The sequence below is a fragment of the Ptychodera flava genome, chromosome 11 (genome assembly GCF_041260155.1).
Source record: "Ptychodera flava strain L36383 chromosome 11, AS_Pfla_20210202, whole genome shotgun sequence".
NCBI classification, from domain to species: domain Eukaryota; kingdom Metazoa; phylum Hemichordata; class Enteropneusta; family Ptychoderidae; genus Ptychodera; species Ptychodera flava.
In genome coordinates, this window is record NC_091938.1 from 41345987 (window position 1) to 41368929 (window position 22943).

The following is a 22943-nucleotide window of genomic DNA, read 5'->3' on the forward strand; positions in this document are numbered from 1 at the left end:
CATGCGCGCGTCGGCCCAATGACCTCGAGGCGAGATCAACAACCTAGGTCACCTCTGCCGGTCAATAGGTCAATCGACAAAGCAACTGTCGCATATCTCAGAAGCTGAAACATAAGGTCCGAGGAGACCTGTTGCGAATGTCAAATGCATGGGCTTCCGTTTTGTGTCAACAGCTGATTACTTAATCATATCATCATACTTCATGTCGTTACATCGTGACAGAAATGGCTTTGATCACCGCACCGCTGATTGTTTACTGCGGAATAGCACTAGCTGTAACTACGTTTGTTACCGTCGTGTGCTATGCTATCTACACACACCGTGAACACAAGAGATACTCTCACGTGCCGTCGCCGAAGAGACAGAGGTACTGTTCTGTTTACCCAATTTTGCAACGCATCTATGATTATACTATTCCACTGCAATACAAAGATCACCTATTTATCTTCAACTTTAAGTTTTTTTAAGAAGCAGTGCACATTCAGTAGTGGGCTCCAGTCAGGCCTCAGCAAGCTCACCGCTCAGTAGCAATTTACCGTGCGAGTGATGTGTATGTGCCATATTACTGGTATCGGGTCACAGAATGGGTCACTTGGGTGGTCGTTAAAATGGTATGCATTTTTTCGCCCATTCCAAGATATGGCACAATTTAAAAAGTAAGAAGAGCGTATGCATCCCCATGTTCTTCCTACTTTTGTTGACCATTTTTTCACAAGAGATATTTGCTTTTGTTTTGATTGACAGAGCGATATAAATACCTGAGAAGAATAAAGGCTGCTTCCATTATTTGTTTTGTCACATATGTTTACTAGTCTATTGTGAAACATGAATGATTAATTATCATTATTGCAGTTTGGAGCATAGATAATGAATATACCAGTACTGTTCCATGACCTTATGTGACCTTGCATCCTTGTACTTTGGTTGGTATGAATCTGCAATTTCAATAAATGCCTTTCAACAATTGCTGGCAGAGCTGCATTTATTCTAGTATATCCACCCTTTCCCTTTCTGAAAAGTAGCTAGAATGAATAATACTTCACAAATGTGCATCAGTGTTTTAAATTTTAACATTTTAACATTTTATTAGTACTCAACATAAACTATCAGAGAGTGTTGTAAGGTACAGTACTCTTAGTACAGAGTGGGAAAAATTACATAATTACATTACTGAATTGCATCAGTGAATGTAATAAATGCAACAATGAACATACATGAGTAAACAACTTTGCAAAGTATCTAATTACCAACTTGGGCAGAGTCACTGGAGGAAGCGATTGTATTTTTCAGGAAAACTGCTAATGGTAATGCATTGTAACTCATGATATTGATGATAACAGCTTTCTCTTGTAAACATCAGGGAGTCCGTCATCTGTAATTTCACAACTATTGTATAAATGTTATAAAATTAGTACAAGAAAAAACTAGATGCCATTCATCATCTAACTCATTCATATTACATCTACGACAAATTCTCTCATGTAAGGGAATTTTAGGAGATTTTTTCCTACCTAGCTCAATTTCTAAATTGTGGTCACTAACACGAAACTTTGTAAGACAACGTCTCAGGCTGAAGTCAGAAATGTAATGCAAATAAATTATGCAACTACAGCTTCTATAGGTATATTGCAACGGTAATCCTATGTTAGTGTAGAGTGGTTGCTTTATTGAATTAATTAATAACCTGTATCACAGTCTGTGCACAAAGTGAAGACACTATCATACCTGTACCTGTGTCAAATTTCAGTGACTTTTTGTTAAACTGTGTTCACATTCCTACTACAAGCACAAGCAGAATTCATGTGTTTTTGCTTTTTAGTTTTTTCCTAGGCCACATTCCAACTTTGAAGAAATATGATGACAGTGGTCGCACTTTGATGGATCTTTTCCGTGACTGGTAAATTGATGGTCTTTATTCTTATTGAGAGACTTTTCATATCATATACATCCAAAATATATGCTGCATGTGATAAAATCTGGCATGTCATGTGCTTTGAGTTCTCAGAGTTTAAAAAATAGAGTCAATACATGTACAACAAAGATTTAGATTTTGTGAAAATAACAGCTATCCATTAAAGTCTCACAAAGATCCCTGTCGTAGGACATTATTTTTTGTCAGTGTTGTATAAGGTAGTATACTAAAGACTCAAGTGAAACTTTCAACCATTCTCTTACTAAGTCAACAATAAAAATAGGGGGTCACTATGCAAAGTTTTGAACTAGCGAAACAAAATACCCAACATTTTGTGATATTTGAAATTCAAAATGGCCACCATTCTTGTGTTAACTCCATGGGGGAAAACTTAAATCTTGGATTTTTTAAAAACTATGACAATGGAAGTTTTCCTCTCTCCAAGAGCTTTAAAATGAGCCTCCAAAAGTGGTAGATCAGAAAAAAAATTGTAGAAATTGAGAGTCAGACTATCTGTCCCCGAGGCACATTCTAACTTAAGAATTCAGGGTAACAGTGTTTTTTCTAAGGTTAGGAAACATTGATAACTGATTTTGGAACCCTGGCAACTCTTCTAGCTGTTGATCCCAAATCAGATCTCATTGATATACCACAGGGAACCCTGGCAACTCTTCTAGCCGTTGATCCCAAATCAGATCTCATTGATATACCACAGGGAACCCTGGCAACTCTTCTAGCCGTTGATCCCTAATCAGATCGCATTGATATACCACAGGGAACCCCGGCAACTCTTCTAGCTGTTGATCCCAAATCAGATCTCATTGATATACCACAGGGAACCCTGGCAACTCTTCTAGCTGTTGATCCCAAATCAGATCTCATTGATATACCACAGGGAACCCTGGCAACTCTTCTAGCCGTTGATCCCAAATCAGATCTCATTGATATACCACAGGGAACCCTGGCAACTCTTCTAGCTGTTGATCCCAAATCAGATCTCATTGATATACCACAGGGAACCTTGGCAACTCTTCTAGCCGTTGATCCCAAATCAGATCTCATTGATATACCACAGGGAACCCTGGCAACTCTTCTAGCTGTTGATCCCAAATCAGATCTCATTGATATACCACAGTGAACCCTGGCAACTCTTCTAGCTGTTGATCCCTAATCAGATCGCATTGATATACCACAGGGAACCCCGGCAACATTTACTTGCTTACCTCCCTTAGCAAAATCTCTGCACTAGATTGGCATATTAAAATTGCCTGAAAAAGCAGTCTTCGAAGGTTGTATCTTTCAACATTACTTTTAATAAAATCAGAAATATCAGAAATATTAGTTTAATGGAAAAGTAAAATATCCAATATTTGTACTGCAATACTTATATGTGTAGAGTTATTAGTGACTGTCTGCTCTGACAGACATTGTAAACACTAGTAACCTCGGTTAATGACAGCAATATCGTTTATCAACATTGAGTACATGATTGGTGTTTTAAGGAGGTATTTAATTTTCCTTTATTTAAAGAAAATGCCAAAAGTCAAAACTCTTGTCACTGTTTGTTTCGATACTGAACTTTTATTGCCCCATTTTTTCCAACCCCAAGTTATTTTGGCAATGGGACCCAAAATGTTTTGGTAGTGCTGTTTCCAATATATCAATGCAATTTTTCATTAATTTTTATAATGTTAAGTGTTCTTGTCAAACATTATACAACCTGTACAATGTTTTTTTAGCCAACTCTTTCAACTGCAGCAGTCAAATTTGTATGCGTCACCATTGCCTTCAGACCTGCAGCTGCATGCTGTGATAACTAATGACAATATATATGTATCCATTCTGAAAATGTCATCTGGTACATATTTATTGTCTACCTGGTGTACAATGAAAATTTGTTAGTTGATTTGGTGATGTGTATTTGTTTCTTGGCAATCACCATTTTACTAGTAACTAGGTAGTCCCATGTGTACAATTATTGTTACTACTCATGGTTGTCCATGATCAAAATAATATGTAAAGATTCACAAATTTTGCATATTAGACAACTTAAATAAAATAGTGATGGTTTGGATAGTTTTTTTCATATGCAGCCATATTGGTTAGTGTGTGCTTCTGGTTTATTCTGTGTTCTGTCCATATTACAGGCATGCAGAATGCGGACCAATACTTATCATATTTCTCATGCACAGGCCCATTGTGTTTTCTGCACACCCAGATGTTGCTAAGGTAATGTTTTTTTAAAATCGGATATTGTACATACACATTTCTGATAGTGGAACTCAAAGAGAATAACTGACTCAGTTTAATAAACAAGTACCAATAAATTTTTTTTAAAAGTGATTTTGCTGAAATTAATCTTTTGTGAATGGCCTAAAAAGTTTGTATCATTTTTATAGCACAATCAACACCCATTCAGTACATGTTAGTTGCCTGTTATGACAGGTTGGTCAAATCCTTTATCTGAATGGTAACATACCGTTTTAATGTAAACTGATTTCTTGCAGGAAGTCATGGTAACTGGTAACCATACAAAACCTCCAAAAGCTTACAGATCATTTCAATTTTTGTTTGGGAGTAGGTACATGGGTTATGGATTAATATCAGAGATAGATCATTCACAGTGGACTAGGAAGAGAAATGCATTGAATCCAGCCTTTAATAGAAAGTAAGTATTATCAATTCTACTTAGAGGTTATTACCCAATATCGCCTGTTCCTGTGTTGTATCAGCAGGAATGTCATTTGTGCTGCGTCAGACACGAGATGAAGTCGAGTGTCTGACACACCACAAATGACATGAATGATAATACGACGCAAGGAACAGGCAATGTTGGGTAATAACCAATTTATAACCAATGCCAAGGGTAGGAAAAACCTTAAATTTTGAGGCTTTACTTACATTACGCCTTGCGCATAAATATCAAATTATTTGTGTGATCAGGCTTCATTCATAAAGTATACAAAGAAGTCAACATCATGTGCGATATCACAACGAATCCTCCTTATCTCCATGAGATCTAAGAGGAATGACGCCAGGATTCAAAAATCATTATACAGGGGGTCTTTTTAAGGTACAGTATGCTCTTACAGATGTTACTGATCAAACATTGTCCTCTGCTTTGAATCTCTCCTGATTTTAATAAAGCTCGATCGTTGTGTGGCGCAGAAAGAGCCCACCATTTTATTTTTTAACACTAAGTTCAGTGTCTTCAAATTGTGGTGAAATTTCATATTTGTAATTTTAGCTCATATTTGGTATGTATATAAATACCAAAAAGAGCTTATATGGTGAGTCGATGGCATCTGTATGTATGTACGGTATGTGTATGAATGTATGTATGTATGTGTGTATGTATGTTTGTATGTATGTATGTACCGTATGTATGTACCGTATGTATGTATGTATGTGCGGATGTATGTCGGTCCTATGCAAAAGCTGCCAAACCGCCACATTTACCATCTTAGTATTTGGTGTACAGGTAGACCTAGGGCTTGAGATGTGACGGTGTTCAAATGAACTTGTCAGTGTCAAAAATATGCAAATGAGGTAAGAAAAAGGGGAAATCCTGCAAATGTGCAGGAGTGGTGGTAGTAACTGAAACAGCCTACACATCTGAGTAAGAGCTTCTATGATCTCTAACTTGTTTGTATGCAGTGTACCTATTATGTGTAGGAGTGGTGGCAGTAACCGAAACAGCTTATATGTCATTGCCTGTCATTGTTCATGAACTGTTACATATTCGCAGACCTGCTCAAACTAAGAGGGACAGTGTTGAAACCTTTTTAACTTTTGTCATTCTTGTTTTTCTGGTTTAAATATTTCTTGAATTGAATGGACCAATTTAAACCAAATATGAGCACTTTATGAATACAAATGTGAGTATTTTTGGGGTAATTTTTTCCCATGTTGGGTCAAAAAATAATTTCTCTGAAATCGCTCGTCCAATTGCTTGGAGACTTGGTATGGATGTTCCCTGGGGTAAACTTAGTTAAGTATACTCACTCTGGCCTGCCACATCGAACCAAATGTGAGCCAAGTGCCATTGACGCTATCCTTTAATGATATTTATTCCAATGTAATATAGATATTTTTTCTACACTGTATAGTTTTAAACTGTTTTTATCCGGTCATTTTAATAGTACTGTCTGTTGATTTGTGCATTTTCTATTTCATGTGATGTATTATTTTTTTTGTGGTTGTCTTGTATATTTGTCTTGTGATGTCGTTCTTTTTAGTTTCTTAGATCTGTTAGTGGGTTTGCCAGTTGATATGTGTATTAAATAAGATAAGAAAACAATGGGTATATTTACATTTGTAGGTTTCTAATGGAGTTTATGTCTCAGTTCAATGAGAGTTGTGATGTCCTGCTGGACTTCATGTCAAATAAAACTGACCAGACTACACAGTTTAAGATGCTGGATTTGTTTGAACGTCTTACCATGGACATTATTGCAAAGGTAATTTCATATTCTATATATTACTTATTGTGACTATGAAGGGTTCATGTGACCACATTTGTGGAAAATTGGTTTTACTGTATAGTTCCTATTATATTTATCAAGATAAGGGAACATTTTGTTGACAATGCAGTCAGCATTTTTGTAAGTTTGCTGCTAAAACAATGTTTTTAACATAATATTATGAATAAATTGTGTACACTCAATTTCGGATGAGTTCTGTACATTGCTGTGCTAATGAAATCAATTTGTCAATTTCTGACAGTCAGAATTAGATAGTTCATTTTTGAAATACCGTATCAAAACAAAATCATTGTAATTGATATTAAAATTTAATTAGAACTGTCACAAAACTAAGCAATAACTTTCATGTAGTGAACAAGATTTAGCATTTCTCAAGGATTATTGACCTCTGATCTTAGTTGTAAAGCTATCAAAGTGTAAACAACACTATCTCAAGTGTGGAAATAGTCAAAACACTTCATTTAGTTCAATGCAATATTCTACATTTCTACAGTGCAGTAATCAACAGAATACTGCATGATAATTACATAACAGGAACACATGTACAGTAACGTAGTTTCACTTCAGCATAGTCCGTATAGAACTTGTTTCACTTCAGCATAGTCCGTATACCACTTGCTTGAAACACTGAGTATGTCAAGCTATCTAATATTTGCAACTGAACTCTGATGCTGTTCTTGAATTCTGTGTGTATTTCTTGATGATTTTTGTTCTAGGTTGCATTTGACATTGATTTAGGAGCAGTGTGTGATGCAAATCAACCATTATCCAAGGCCATATCATCAACATTCAATGCAGTAGCTCATCTTATTCGCAATCCACATGATCAGGTAGTCTGCTTGTCTTCATAAAACATAGCACTGTTTCTACCTTCATCATATTGTAAACTATATAGCACGATAGCTTACATGATTTGTATTATGATCAGGTAAATCTACTCACTATTACAAACACACTAGTTTCTATTATGCACAAGATCCAAGCCCATTGTAGAGTTTTTATGGGAAATATTTTTTCAAATGGCTATTTTCATAAAGGCCATAAAGTATGTTTCCTATGCAGATTACTAGTATAGTGTAAAAACACCTGTTCTTATATGACCTCTTCACAGCTTACTTTGTTTGTCTGTATGTTCCTACTACAAGTTTCCTTTGCATCTGTTTAAGGGATGTTTCCAATACAAAAACCTGACAATGGAATTAAAAATCAAAAGAAGTAAATTAAAGTAAATCAAATAAACATTTTCTTATATCTCAAGTGTTCACCATACTGATGCAATTCTTATAGTATCTTGTGAGCTTTTACATCTAATTGATTGAACTTTAATTTTTGCATTTGCAAGAGTTCTAATCAAAATGTTATAATGAAATGGCAATATTTATTTATGATGCATGAACTTCAACAAATGCCCAATTACCTTGCATTCAAGTTAGACTGTTCCTTGTGGTAAAATCTAGATTATCTTCTGTACTGATGTCGTCTTCAGATAAATCCTTTTGCTGCATCATTTCGGAAGCAAGTCAGAGCAGCGTGTGAGTTATTACGAAATACTGGTAATAAATGTGTTGAAGAACGAATCCAAGCAATAAACTCAGGTAGCACTCCACGTCAAGATATCTTGACTTACATCATCAAGTCAACTAGTAAGTTTTATTTCTCAACATCTTCCATTCTTAAGAACAAAATATGTAAAAGTTCAACGTATGTGTGACAACTCCGAGACAGCAAATCTCTGACATTGCCACTCTAACAGAATGCTGCTTTTTGTAATTTATTTCTTTAATCTCAGTGTTTGTATTTTTATTTCTTGGTATTTGTAGATATGATATTGTATTATTGTAATGTCCATTTCAAAGTATGTAAAATATCTTTTGATTCAAATTTTTGTAGACGAAGATGATGACATACAAGTTCAGATTGAAGAAATGGTTGATCAGTTTGTTACAATATTTATTGCTGGTAAGTCATCACACTTTGAAGCAATCAGACTTTCTGTCCTGTTTGCCTGTATTTAACAAAAGGTGGTAAAATATTTCATGTGAAATGTGTCAATAACATTTGGTCTAATTTCACACAACATGATAAGTTTAGTCATAGACCCTAAACTTTTTTAGGGTCTATGGTTTAGCTCTAGTTTTACAGCAATTTGATCCTCATGATCGTTTTGGAATATAAATGTAAAAATAAACCACTTATATTATTTTCAGTTTGTGTTCTTTTTTATCCTTATTCTAGAAGGAAAATTTTCAAAGTGTGCAGACTGTCACTAAAGTGGTTGAATTGCATGTCTCCATCTTTACTGATAGGAGTTGATAGTAGTTGAAAACTATCAAAGTCATTGAAAAGTAATAAAGTCAATTGATTTTATAATACCTCAATGTTTGCTATCTAAAAAGCCCTCAAACGATGGTGTCTGCCTTCTGTGTTGTAAAGAAATATCCTCAGAGAGTGATAAAGTGTTTTATTTTTTGTCAGGAATGGAAACAACAGCCAATCAGCTGTCTTTTGCTCTCATTGAAATTTGTAAACATCCTGAAGTATTAGCAAGGTATGGTATAGTTTTTAAAGCCTGACATGACAAATACTTTAGTCATGAAAACAAAATATAACTAATCAGTTCAGTTACTGAACAATGTGCAATTCGCTAACAAATGTTTACGAGATTCCGTACCCATGTTATTCTATTGTTTCAAACTTAAGGGTTGTTAAACTGAAAATCTAAGTTTTGTCTGAACAGAATCTTAAATAATTTGTAAAACTTTATTTGTAAAGTAAGTAAAATATCAAGTTAAGATAAACAATAAACATTCCACCGTGTAGCTGTCTTTCATACCAGTACCCGAGTACTTTACATGAAACCTTTGTACATTTATTGTACATTTGGTTTCCTGTTGTTGTCCATTGAACATGTTGAGAAGACCAGATATCAGATTCTCAAAAAGCCCTCTGTTTGTATACAATGTCATCGTTTGCAAATTTAACTCATGTTAGGACTTCCATTGGTTTTCAGTATATTGATACAATACAATAGTCTTACTTCAACTCTGTATCTAGGACTTCCATTGGTTTTCAGTATATTGATACAATACAATAGTCTTACTTCAACTCTGTATCTAGGACTTCCATTGGTTTTCAGTATATTGATACAATACAATAGTCTTACTTCAACTCTGTATCTTATGAACACACTCACATACTTATGAAGTTCATCAGAAACATGATACAATCATACCATAGTTTTATCCATTCTCTAAATACTCCTCAAGTGATACCAAGTTATTTTTGTTCTAATCTGTGTCCCTTTTTTAGGAGGTGTTATGCAGTGTGTCGTATATTCAACTAAGACTACCATAGATGTAGTGGAGAGACATCATACTTATACAATTATCCAATTACACATGAGAACTATAGGCATATGGAAACATCACATACAAATTTACAGTTCATGGTCATCACTTTACGGACGATTAGTTTGCAATGGAACTGGGACAATTGATTGAGAGGCACAGTGACTGCTGTCAGCTGTTTATTGTTAATCACCCCTTTAACAAGTGCTAGTAACTTTAATTATCATTTGCCTTTTTTCATAGAATACGCAAAGAAGTGGATTGCATTTTGCAAAGTAAGAACCATGTGACATTTGAAGACCTCAACAGTTTGCAGTATTTAGGGCAGGTGGGTCAATATTGCATTGCTAATGCTACCAGGAGTATTGTCACTCCATTGAAAAATTGACAGCGTTTTATATGATGTATTCTTCTTGTTGCAACTATTTTAAGTGTGTATGCACCATGTCATCACAAATTCTGAAATTCAAACTGATGCTAGAAAAGAAGTAGAGGTTGATTGTCATAGAGATTTGGATTAGGAACACACAATAGTCCTGCCTATAGACTCAGTAAAATGGAATGAGTCTTCCCCTCTGCCTAACTTTGTACAGTGGTTAAAGGCACTTTTGGCGATCCCTGGGATGGCCTTTGTTTTAGTATATAAGAGGGTTATGGAGGTGTGATAGCCTTTTGTTATCCATTAAAATTGTAATCCAGTAAGTAATTTTTCTGATGAGATAATCTGGCACCAACACAGGCCTTTAAGTTTTTCTTTGCAAGGTGTTCAGAAAGAGACATCGTAAATACTGCCCACATTTGTATACGCAGAGGTTTTAATAATTTTGTATTATTTTATGTTGATTTAAATAAAACCAATAATTTCATTGGTCAACGGTATAGCTGTCACCAGTGGTACCATGGTTTGTGAAACCAGTAACCATAGACACACCAGAAATGGTCTTTACAACTATCATTACAGCTTGGATTTTCAATGTATTTTGTACAAACTTATATTGCTATGACTTAAATATTAAAATAATTTACTTGATAAAACACACTACTACAAGAAATACTGTAAAGACTTTTTCAAATTAAACGGATGTTCTTCTTGATGTTGTTGTGCCAGGTAAAATGCTGATGCATACATTATTTGTCCTGGAATTTCTCTCATAGATATATATTCTAATCAATTTTTTCTCTGCCGTCACATGACAGGTGTTGAAAGAAACTCTTCGTTTGTACCCACCAGTATTTGCAGCCACTCGTATTCTGTCTAATGATGTCACTTATTTAGGATATCATTTACCAGCTGGTACTGAAGTTACAGTAAGCATTTCATTTACTCCAAATCACACTGAAAAAACATGATTTACTTTAAGGTGGAATTCTAGTTGCCAACAGAGTTTTTTTCAAAGGAATATTTCTCATCTTAGATGACAAGGAAACCCCCTCATACAGTATAGTTTCATAAAGCAGAGAATCTTAAATGTACTATGGTAGCAATAGTTTATTCAAAGGATGGAGAAGGTGTATATTTGGGGTAAAAAGCCTCAATTTTGGTATTAATTATAAATAATAATTTAAGTCAAAAACTTAACACTATTTTCTAAAATGTAATATTTAACTTAAAAGAAGAGTATTTGTAGAAAAAATTACTATTTTATTTTTGATTATCTATCCTTATCTATCCTTGTTCTAAAATGGCATGGGTTGAAAGACTGACACTTAAAACATGATAAACAACATGATTAGCAAAATTAAAATGCCTCTTATTCAGAATGTAAGAAGTTTATTGCCAAACAAAATTGTGGTTTTGTTATATAGTATTTAAAGAAAATAATGTGAAAATGTCAGAAAATTTGTTCCAGCCACAATGGAGTTAAATTCTTTGGAAATCTTAAAATTGGGAGAAAAGAGAAGTCAGGAAATTGGGTGATCTGCGTACAATTCCACAAATTAACACTTCTTTATCAAGAAACTTACTAACTGTGTGACAAGCTAAAGGTGTACTCAACCAATAATTTAATTTTGGGTTCACAGATTAATTAAAATTGAATTGATGTTTTCAGAAAAGTGATTTGTGAGCAAAATACGTTGTGTTGGGTGCAGTGCCCCTTGAAATCAAAATTATAAAACTTGAGTCAATGTGGCATTAATGTGAGAGTGTTTGATATGCCATGATATCATAAGTCAGCAATGTGGGCTTTAAAATCATAGTTTAGAATACATATTATAATATGCTTAGCTGGAATCTGGCAATCTGATTGGCTAGAGCAGGGTTTTTATTCTCAACAAGAAGACCTCAGCACTGCATCACACTTTTGAGCTCGCGAAAATTTCGAACTCCAGCTTGAGAGCTCAACACGCCATAATGTCAAACAAGTGTACGGCTTGAGATTGATTTTGATAGTTAAATTTCAGTCTGGTGCAGCTCGATGAACCCACAAATGAAGAGTTTGTATAAGTAGTGATAGTGATGCAACAACAACACAATTTTTAAGTTGAGCATTTTTTCAATTAAAATTCTTCAAGTTCGATGTGTAATCGCAATATTGCTGCGTTGCGGAACCGTATTGTAGGTAATCAACTGTGCACGCGCGCATGTTCTGGAACTTTCTTTTCAGAGTTTGTGTTGAGGCTTGGCTCTTGAACTCTCGTTCCAACTTTGGTCCTAAATAACAACATTATCCACTTGTATTTAAGTTAAGCATATTATAATGAGATTATAAACCGTGCACTCAGGTATTTGGTTGTGGATATAAGACTTCTCGGGTGAAAGTTAGTATATTTGGGTGAACTAATCACCTCACTTCACTAGGTTACTATTTCCTGCCAAATATGCTAATTTTCACTCCAGAGCTCTTAATATCCACAACTAAATACCTGAGTGCACCATTTATAACCTCTAAAAATAGGTTTTTAACCGGGATGATGAGAAAACATCTTGTGAACTTGAAAAGTCAAGAAAGACAATTGGAATATTGCTCTTGGTAAAATATTTACTAACAAGTTTACCTCTTAGACTATCTGAATGTAGTGTATAATACATGATGCTATATTTGTACAGAACTGCTTAAATATATCTTAAAAGTAATTTTCAGGTTAGTTGTTTGAGGCATAGCCTATAAGCACTTTACATATCTAATTTTTCCACACATTTTTTGTGATGTTCATCATCTTCATGTCCTTCTCTTAGAAACAGTTGCAACAACCATCACTCACTTGTTGACTTGAAATGCATAGATTCGATATTATTGCCATTTTCAATGCTGATTTCCATTTATTTGTGTAAGATTGATACCGATACATATCAATATCCACACACTATGGTGTCCAATCCATGCCAAAATTACTACTTTGATTTTACAACACAACATGCCATTCCGAATTCTATTTTACAATTCAACATGCTATTTCACAACACAACATGCCATTCCGAATTCTATTTTACAATTCAACATGCTATTTCACAACACAACATGCCATTCCAAATCCTATTTTACAACTCAACATGCTATTTCACAACACAACATGCACTTCCAAATCCTATTTTACAACTCAACATGCTCTTCCCAATTTCATTTGACAACACATCATGCACTTCCAAATCCTATTTTACAACTCAACATGCTCTTCCCAATTTCATTTGACAACACATCATGCACTTCCAAATCCTATTTTACAACTCAACATGCTCTTCCCAATTTCATTTGACAACACATCATGCACTTCCAAATCCTATTTTACAACTCAACATGCTCTTCCCAATTTCATTTGACAACACATCATGCACTTCCAAATCCTATTTTACAACTCAACATGCTCTTCCCAATTTCATTTGACAACACATCATGGACTTCCAAATCCTATTTTACAACTCAACATGCTCTTTCAATTTCATTTGACAACACATCATGCACTTCCAAATCCTATTTCACAATTCAACATCCCATTCGAAAGCTAGCTCTGCGGAGCAGGGCAGTGTTACTGGCTATCGAACAAGATTCAAATGGCGGACGCGAAATGGTCCCCTCGCACAGAGAGAGAAATGCGAACTTTGCACAAGTCTAAAAACGCAGCTTAGCACATTGTGTATCTAAACAAGATGAGCGTGCTCGAAAACTAGGATCGATCACGATTTTAAATTAAAAATTGGCTGTTTTTGGAAAAGAAACTGCGCGTTAAAATCAGCAGTTTTGTCTATTGTGCACCGTGCGTGGGAGGCTTATCGTGAAAGACCGAGATTTACTATATGGCGCATCTGATACGGATATGGTCCCATCGCATAGAGAGATGAAAGTGGGCTTTGTGTAAGTTCAAAAGCACAGCTTAGCTCATCGTGCATCCAAACAAGTTGAGCGTGCTCAAAATAGGAGATTGATCACAATTTTGGGTGAAAAAAACCGATTGTTTTCGGTGGAGTAACCGCGTTGCAACCAGTGGTTTTGCCCACAGGCTCTCGACTCATTGCAGGCGAACCGCCAGACGTCACTGATAGAGTTCTGAGTTTATTGTGGATGCAACGGACTGACATAGATTTGAAATTTCTTTACATGGTCGGGATTGTTACCTTGGTGCGGTTTGCTCCGAGCTGAGACATTTTATAATTTCTGTACTATACATAGCGTGTCAGATATTGCAGATGGCTTCAAACTATTGACTTTTCGTATGTATGGACTGTAGATACAGTTTTGAGTTTATTGTAGATGCAACAGACTGCGATTTGAAATTTGTTTTCATTGTCGGAGTTTTAACCTTGGTGCAGTTTGCTCTGAGCTGAGACATTATTTTATTTTGTACTATACAAAGCTTGTCCGATATTGCAGATGGCTGCAAAGTGATTGACTTTTCATATCTGTGGACTTTGATCCCAGAGTCCTAAGTGTATTGGAGAATGCTACGGCCTGAGATAGATCAGTAATTTCTCATCCTTGACGGAGTTTAACGTCAGTGCAGTTTGCTCTGAGCTGAGACTAATAATTTTTGTACCTTTGCAGATAGCTGCAAAGTGATTGACTTTTCTTATGTGTGGACTTTCATAGAGTCCTGAGTGTATTGGAGGATGCTGCAGACTGATACGGATTGGTAATATTTTAGCCTAGACGGAGTTTTAACGTTAGTGAAGGTTACTCGGAGCCGAGTCATAGATTGTCGGATATTGCAGATTGTATAGCTGTGATATCGCAGCGGTATGGCGTGTATCGAACGCGCTCGGGTCATTGAGGTCATCACCACAGTGGCGATGACCTCAATGACCCGAGCGCGTTCGATACACGCCACAAGTACCACAGGGGGCAGATGAAAGTCCCCTGGGTGGGGAGGAGGTTTTCTTTGTGCAACGGTTTACCTTTAATATTTGATTTTATTAATTTTGACTGTGATATTTCAAATAAAGCTTTCGACTCCAAACTGTCTGACTGTGTTTCCAATTCCTTATCTCCTCTTCAACCAGTACACATACCACTCTAATTGCTGCACAAACATTGCCAACTTGTTAATGACTGAGCGTATCAGCGGATTAGCTTATTAAGTCAACACCACAGCCCTCCCACACGATATTTGAAATATGCGTGTTGGACGGCTGTGGTGTTGACTCAATCACTTAATCCGCTGATACCGACAGCGGATTAGCAAGTTGGCAATGTTTTCGGAGCAATTACAGTGGCGTATACACAAGTTGGAGAGGAGATAAGGACTTCTCGGTAATATATAAAGCAGTCAGACGGTGTGGAGTCGAAATCTGTATTTGAAATACCACAGTCAAAATTAACAAATATTACTTGTAGTAATAAAGAAAGCAGTCAGACGGTTTGGACTTGAACTTTATTTGAAATATCACAGTCAAATTAATAAAATAAAATAAGGTAAACCGTTGCACAAAAACCTCCCTTCCACCCCAGGGGACTGATTTCTTTCCCCTATGCAAGTACCGCTGCGATATCACAGCTATGCAGATTGCAGCAAAGTGAAACTGAAGACATAGATAGCCGTGAGCATATTGAAGAATGCTTGGAATTGAGATGATTTCGTCGTTTCTTAACAAAAGGAGTTTAACGCTATAGTGCAGGTTACTCAGTTCTGAGATAATTAAATAATTTTGTTACACGCATAGCTGGTGCGGTCAGATAGTACAGATTGCTGCAAACTATTTTCGTGTCACAACTACACGCTACTGTAATCTTTTCAAGGTATTCTTGTGTCAACTTTTTTATCTCATAATTCCACGAGCAGCATCGAAAAGTTGGTATCTATTTGCGTCACATGTATGTTGTACAATGGAGAGAATGAAATGAAAGCCGTGGAGGAGTTTTCTTTAATCTTCGAACACTTCCTTGACAAGTGTTCACAAAATAACTTTGGAAATTGCGAAAGTGACCTCTATTCGCAAATACTGTTAACTTTTAGAAATCTCGTGATGTTTTCGTTGTAAATATTTGCTTAATTGCCATTGAGATAATTTTGACCCCCTTATCAAAATTGAAAATTAAGCTTGTGAACTTCATAAAGTGTCTGTCTGCCGAGCTTTAATAAAATATTAAAACTTTTTGCAGCGGAAAATATGTGTTTAGCAACACCAGCTGGCGTTTCCTGTCCTGTCAAAATGTTAGTCTTTTTCGTTTTATGTAAGCTTTGGAAACCACAAAATAATAATAATAATAATAATAATAATAATAATAATAATAATAATAATAATGCAGGAAATCAGTACGGAAGAATTTCCTCTCTGCTTTTTGACCGTAACGTACAACTTTTAAAATATCACTGATTAGGTATTTGGTTGTAGGAAAATAAATAAATTCCTTTCAGGGGAAAGTTTTCTATTTGGCGACAGGGTTTTTCCTCAGCTTCCAAGGGTTGGTAAAGTAAAACAGAATTACAGTCAACTCGCACTTTTTCCAACCCGCCCAGAACCAACTCGCCCGATTCAAACTCGCCCGATACCAACTCGCCCGTTGTTTTGAGATAGGGTGTTGTAGATTCCATGTACGCTAACCCGATGGCCCGAGGCCAGCTATTTTCATGTCATGCCAGGCCAGTAACTCGTGAAAGACGGTCCTGCTGTTCCTAAAGAAGTGAGCCAGTACGCAGTAACTATCCCTATACGTAAAGAAGCCGAACGAAATTTATTCTTTCAAGAGATTTGCAAAACGTGAAATTCGCAAATAAAAAGTTTTCCGTGTTGGCACATATTTCAAGCCGCACCTGTGGTTCTCTATGTTACAAATATTTCTTGTTAGAAATAAAACGTTTTATGCGTACCAGTTGCTGCGAAAACGAGCCCTGCCACTCTTTGATATGTTCTTCCACTCTCTTCCTACCTCCATGCAATAACCAAGCTACCCGAGTGGCAAAGGCTACCGATTCGCAGCAAGCGTACCAGTAGCTCTGCATGGCAGGTCTGTGTGTTTACCGGCGTTATACGGCCTCCGTATAACGCCGGTAAACACACAGCCCTGCCATGCAGACCTAGCGTACCAGGTACTCATAAAATTGCAAAATAATATCGGGCGAGTTGGTATTGGGCGAGTTGGAATCGGGCGAGTTGGTATCGGGCGAGTTGGAATCAGGCGAGTTGGTTCTGGGCGGGTTGGAAAAAGTGCGAGTTGACTGGTACCCCCGTAAAAACAGGTTCTTTTACAAGGTAAAGCGAAAAAATCTTGTAGATTATATTGGCAATGTCTACTTAGCATGCGCAATGATCTATGAAAATTGTACGACCTGCTCCGTCACAGAACGGAGATAATGTCTGAGCTCGGAGGGAGGTCAGCGGATACTTATGATTGAGGGTGAATCTTGCCTGGTCTTTCACATGAGCCGCTTTCACGATAAGCCTCCCACGCACGGTGCACAATAGACAAAACTGCTGATTTTAACGCGCAGTTTCTTTTCCAAAAACAGCCAATTTTTAATTTAAAATCGTGATCGATCCTAGTTTTCGAGCACGCTCATCTTGTTTAGATACACAATGTGCTAAGCTGCGTTTTTAGACTTGTGCAAAGTTCGCATTTCTCTCTCTGTGCGAGGGGACCATTTCGCGTCCGCCATTTTGAATCTTGTTCGATAGCCAGTAACACTGCCCTGCTCCGCAGAGCTAGCTTTCGAATGGGATGTTGAATTGTGAAATAGGATTTGGAAGTGCATGATGTGTTGTCAAATGAAATTGGGAAGAGCATGTTGAGTTGTAAAATAGGATTTGGAAGTGCATGATGTGTTGTCAAATGAAATTGGGAAGAGCATGTTGAGTTGTAAAATAGGATTTGGAAGTGCATGATGTGTTGTCAAATGAAATTGGGAAGAGCATGTTGAGTTGTAAAATAGGATTTGGAAGTGCATGATGTGTTGTCAAATGAAATTGGGAAGAGCATGTTGAGTTGTAAAATAGGATTTGGAAGTGCATGATGTGTTGTCAAATGAAATTGGGAAGAGCATGTTGAGTTGTAAAATAGGATTTGGAAGTGCATGATGTGTTGTCAAATGAAATTGGGAAGAGCATGTTGAGTTGTAAAATAGGATTTGGAAGTGCATGATGTGTTGTCAAATGAAATTGGGAAGAGCATGTTGAGTTGTAAAATAGGATTTGGAAGTGCATGTTGTGTTGTGAAATAGCATGTTGAGTTGTAAAATAGGATTTGGAATGGCATGTTGTGTTGTGAAATAGCATGTTGAATTGTAAAATAGAATTCGGAATGGCATGTTGTGTTGTAAAATCAAAGTAGTAATTTTGGCATGGATTGGACACCATACAATATCCACACACTTAGCTGGTCACAGGTTAAAAACCCAATAATTTGATGTGTTCTAGCTGGTCCAACCAGATTTCTATGTTTCTGTTCTATTCTCTGACAGACTTTTGTCTCATTTAGACTGGCACTGATGGTATATATTTAAGCAATAAAGCACACCCAGCGATGGTATACCACGAGATTTGACCAGTTCACGACATATATGCATGAGCGATAGCAAGTGCGTATATGAAGTGAAATGGTCAAAATCGAGTGGTATACCGTCGCTGGGTGTGATTTATTGCTATATATCATAACAGTATATTGAAATTCTGGCATGGGACGTCATAAAAGGACTTTTTCTCAAGCCGAGAGCCAGTGCGCATGCCAGCTGTGTATATTGCCAATATACCACAGTTCTTGTCGTGTCTCGACCAATCAGATCGCTGTATTTGCACCATCAATATACTGGTATGATATAATTGTATTTATTACTAAATGAATGATAGGGTTGCAATATATCACATCCATTGCCTATAACATTTACAAATGAGTCAATGAAAAGATAATCTGAAAGCAAGTATTGGTTTATGAGACAACAAGGACAACGTTTTGGTTTTATATGTGTTCATTTACTTCTTCAACTCATTGTTTACTGTTTTGATGTGAGGGTTCATACAATATTCAGTGACTATTTCACATACACACAATTCTTGGAGTGAAACATTGGTTATCATATAGGTGTCCACTGTCCTTAAATACTGATAGCTTTTTCAGTTGACATGTTCAGATTGAAATAATTTGTCATTAATAATTTGGATTTTTTTTGGTTAGGTGAATACATTTCAGATGTGTAGAATGGAAGAATACTATGAAAATGCCTTACAGTTTGATCCAGACAGATTTGCACCAGACAGAGAAAGGTAAAGTAATTACATTTGTAGAAATCTAATTCATTCTGAAAATAGAAATATTGTCATCCAAAAGTTGTTTAGTTTTTCACTGGTTTTGTCCATTTGATTTTAATTACTTTAGTAAGCACTAATGCTCTATCCATATCTGTAGGTTCAGGGCAGAGAATTCAATAGAATGTTACATAGTTGCAATAATAAGCTAGCCTGGTTTCACCAAAGATTGCCTCTGTCAAAACCTTTCTTTTGGCCATTGTTTTGACCATCTATGAACAAATCTTGTTCACTTTGTGATCACTGAAGTCATTACTGAAAGATGAAGATTTCCACAAACTTCAAACTTGATCAAGATATGGTCAAAGTAAAAATAAGCTGACACAATTCGATGATTCTTTATCAAATGGCACAGATTTATGTTTTTTTGTGCCTTGAGATCAGAACTAATGTAATTTTTGTTTTGTTTTACCAGACCCATGTTCACATATTTTCCATTCTCACTTGGCCCAAGAGTTTGTATTGGTCAACACTTGTCTCAGGTAAGTGTGAGAATATGTACTAAATTTATTTTCAAATAACGATATACAATTTGTAGACTGTATTTTTCTGTCTTTCTACTATCACTCTATTTATTTCTTTATTCTCAGATGGAAGCCAAGGTTGTGATGGCAAAATTGCTTTATGAGTTTGATTTCAAGCTGGTACCAGGCCAATCATTTGAACTACTGGAAAGAGCAACCTTGAAACCAAAAGATGGTGTCATGGTAACTATTAGACCAAGAGACAGGGTAGCTGCCTGTTGAAATTAAACAGAGCAATACACAACATATCATCCACAGTGATATGCAACTTACCATCCACAGCAAAACTTCTGCACCCAAAAAGTGTTGGATAAGTGAAATTTTCTTAAGAGTACAAATGTGAATTATCTTTCAGGGAATAGTTTGATCATTGTATTTGTCACAATTTATTTATCATTAGCAGCTTTGTGTTTATTTCCTAGACTTTGCTCAAGTTGGTGATTGTATAAAAGTAATTTCAGAAAGTTATAATGCATTTTTAGTGTTACTTTTTGTGTTAAATAATTTGACTAAGATGACTGCAATACAATCCTACACTGTCTTCATTGAGTTGTACAGAGTATTGCACCGGCACTTGTAGCGGTACAACGAGCCCTCTCTGGGTAGTGCATTTTTGCATACGAGGAGTGAATGCAATCAGCAGTTTCTCTCAGAATCACCACAATAATTCCACCACATTGAGGTCAGAGAAATAAATCACCAATAATCAACTACATCACATTCACTGTATTAGATTTTATTTACATATTTTACATTAAAAACCCGATCAATTCGACCACCCTATTAATTCGACGTTTTTCAAATCGTAATTATTTTTTTCTGGTCGAATTGATTGGGTTTTGACGGTAAGTCTTTATATTCCCATGTCTGATTGCCTATCATAATCACCCACAACTTTTCGTAACAGATTATTAAATGGATTGTAAATATTTTTGATATACATTTTCGCCCAAAAGTTTCATATGTTTGGTGTAATATTGTATTTATAGCTTTAGCATACTGTATTGTAGTCTAGTATCTTTGTATCTAGTATCTATGGATGAAAGCCAAAAGACGGATTTGAGATACTAGACATGCTGTATTGACACCATTTGCTGTTACTAGCAGTTCTGTTGCCAAAATATTTCTTTGTGAAATATAATGACTGGTACAGTGATCCTAGGCTGGCAGATTATCAAGGGAAGTTATTTGCATGTAATAAAGACACAAATAAAACCCTTAAAACTGAAGGTGCTTTGTGACACCGTTCACTGTTTATTTGTAAATACATTTTGAGGTGTAAAAGATATGAGTTGTTTTGTGAACCAACTGATTGATGTGATAAAACAATCTTGTGCAAAACGCACATTGTAATTTAACCCAAAATGGAGAAAGAGTAGTCTTTGATTTAACAGTTTGGCTAGGACAACAGCTACAGTTTCTTTAAGTTGATAAAGAGTTCCAATACTTTATTTCAACTAAGGGGCAAATGGTAAAGTGAAGCTCTGTTACCACAGTGACTGTGTCTTGCTCCAATCACCTGATGTATGTTTCAGTTCCTACTGAAAAATTTTATGAATATCAGTGCTGAAAATAGAGTATTCAGTCTTGTTAAGTTTAAACTTTACACTTTCAAACTTTTGTGTTTAAGATTTAAAATCTACATTGCAATCTGTTCAGGGCAATGAGTGCCAGATTTGAAAAATATGCAGTTGATTTTGATCAACAATGGCTACTGTAGAACTGTAATATTTGTCTTGTCTCAAGAAAGTCTTCTGTCAACTTGTGTACCTTTATACACACATAGAAAAACATGTGAGGCGTGTAACAAATCATACTGTCTTTGCTTTTTTAGAAATGAACTCAGGTTATACTGGTTTAATTTGTACTTTAATTTAGGTACTATGTGAATGTTTACAAGCTGTGTGCTGTGGTCATGAATATTCATATCAACTAAGCTTTAATCCAGAAAACTTGTAGTCACAATATGTCTGGCGATGCAATGCAAATTTCCTCTTGAACTCTCTGCAGGTGTTGGGCCAGAAAGCTAATATTGGCAGGCACAGCAAATGGATTGAGTCTAGGCAGTGTTGTGGAAGTTTGCTTGAATTTATCATGTACAAAGCAGTGTTTCCAAAAAAGTGGTAGTATGTGGGACGATTTTATGAGTTTTGAACTGAATATTTTTAAGTCCCCTGTCATGACAGGTAAAATTTGAAAGTACTTCCTTGTATGACATTGGAAAATCTATTCATTCCATCAACCTCATATTATGCGGTCAAGGTCAGTGAAACTGGAATTGTTTAAAGCAAGTACTGTGACATTTTATCAAAACTTTTCAGCTTTGGCATATGCATTGAACAAACCAAGATATTGGAAACATTTTCACTTGCGATATTAATGAATGGATGACTAGATTGAACCTAGCAGTTAAAATCTCCATGAATTACCAAGTGTCAGCCATTTTCCTTCAGTGTAGAGTGCACTAACACAGTGCAGTAGCATTTCACTCATGGCAAATGAAAATGATATTGGAAGTGAAAACTGCTGATTTAATTTTGATCCTTCATATTAAGATCCAACATTTCAGATACCCCTACACCCACCCTAAGTTTTCAAAGTCTCTTTTCACCATGGTAACGAATTTTCAAGTTCCAGTGAGTTCGTCCCATCCCCTCACAGAATGTCACCTAACACATATTAAAAGAGAAAATAAAGTGAATTGTTGTAATGACAGAATGGTATCCATGTTCCTTCTTGAAGATGATGTTTACTTTTCTTGGAGATAATTTCATATGTTTATGTATTAACTCATTTGTGCAGTGATTTTTTCAAGAGTTTTAATAAACTCTGTCCATACCATGCTCAGAATACTGGTGTTGCTTATTAGCAGCTACCGGTAGCTTGCTGTTCAGAGGCATAATTCTGTTTGCAGACAAAAGCTTGATTCAAAATGTAAAACAAAATTTACTGAATTATAGGAAAAGTACTTTATATATCAACAAATAAAATCATTCATGTAGTGAA

The 22943-nt window shown here is 35.9% G+C and overlaps 1 protein-coding gene across 2 annotated transcripts; it reads left to right on the plus strand.

Moving 5' to 3' along the window:
- The first annotated feature begins 56 nt into the window (after positions 1-56).
- LOC139144544 (cholesterol 24-hydroxylase-like) lies at positions 57-22943 on the plus strand. Of its 2 annotated transcripts, none has more exons than XM_070715246.1 (14): positions 57-367; positions 1820-1897; positions 4060-4141; positions 4420-4580; positions 6234-6372; positions 7113-7226; positions 7883-8039; positions 8287-8355; positions 8872-8944; positions 9987-10071; positions 10941-11051; positions 19283-19371; positions 19829-19895; positions 20004-22943. In XM_070715246.1, the coding sequence occupies exons 1-14, from the start codon at positions 225-227 to the stop codon at positions 20157-20159; spliced, it is 1524 nt and encodes a 507-aa protein (XP_070571347.1). In that variant the 5' UTR covers positions 57-224; the 3' UTR covers positions 20160-22943. The 2 variants fall into 2 exon arrangements, with proteins under 2 accessions (XP_070571347.1, XP_070571349.1); XM_070715248.1 differs by having other exon boundaries at positions 64-367; positions 4494-4580.

Excerpts from the sequence above, each read along its gene's own strand:
- LOC139144544 (XM_070715246.1), top strand. The coding sequence starts at position 225 with ATGGCTTTGATCACCGCACCGCTGATTGTTTACTGCGGAATAGCACTA. Across the intron at positions 4,581-6,233 it reads AATCCAGCCTTTAATAGAAA|GTTTCTAATGGAGTTTATGT; the intron begins GTAAGTATTATC and ends TTACATTTGTAG. Across the intron at positions 8,945-9,986 it reads CATCCTGAAGTATTAGCAAG|AATACGCAAAGAAGTGGATT; the intron begins GTATGGTATAGT and ends CTTTTTTCATAG.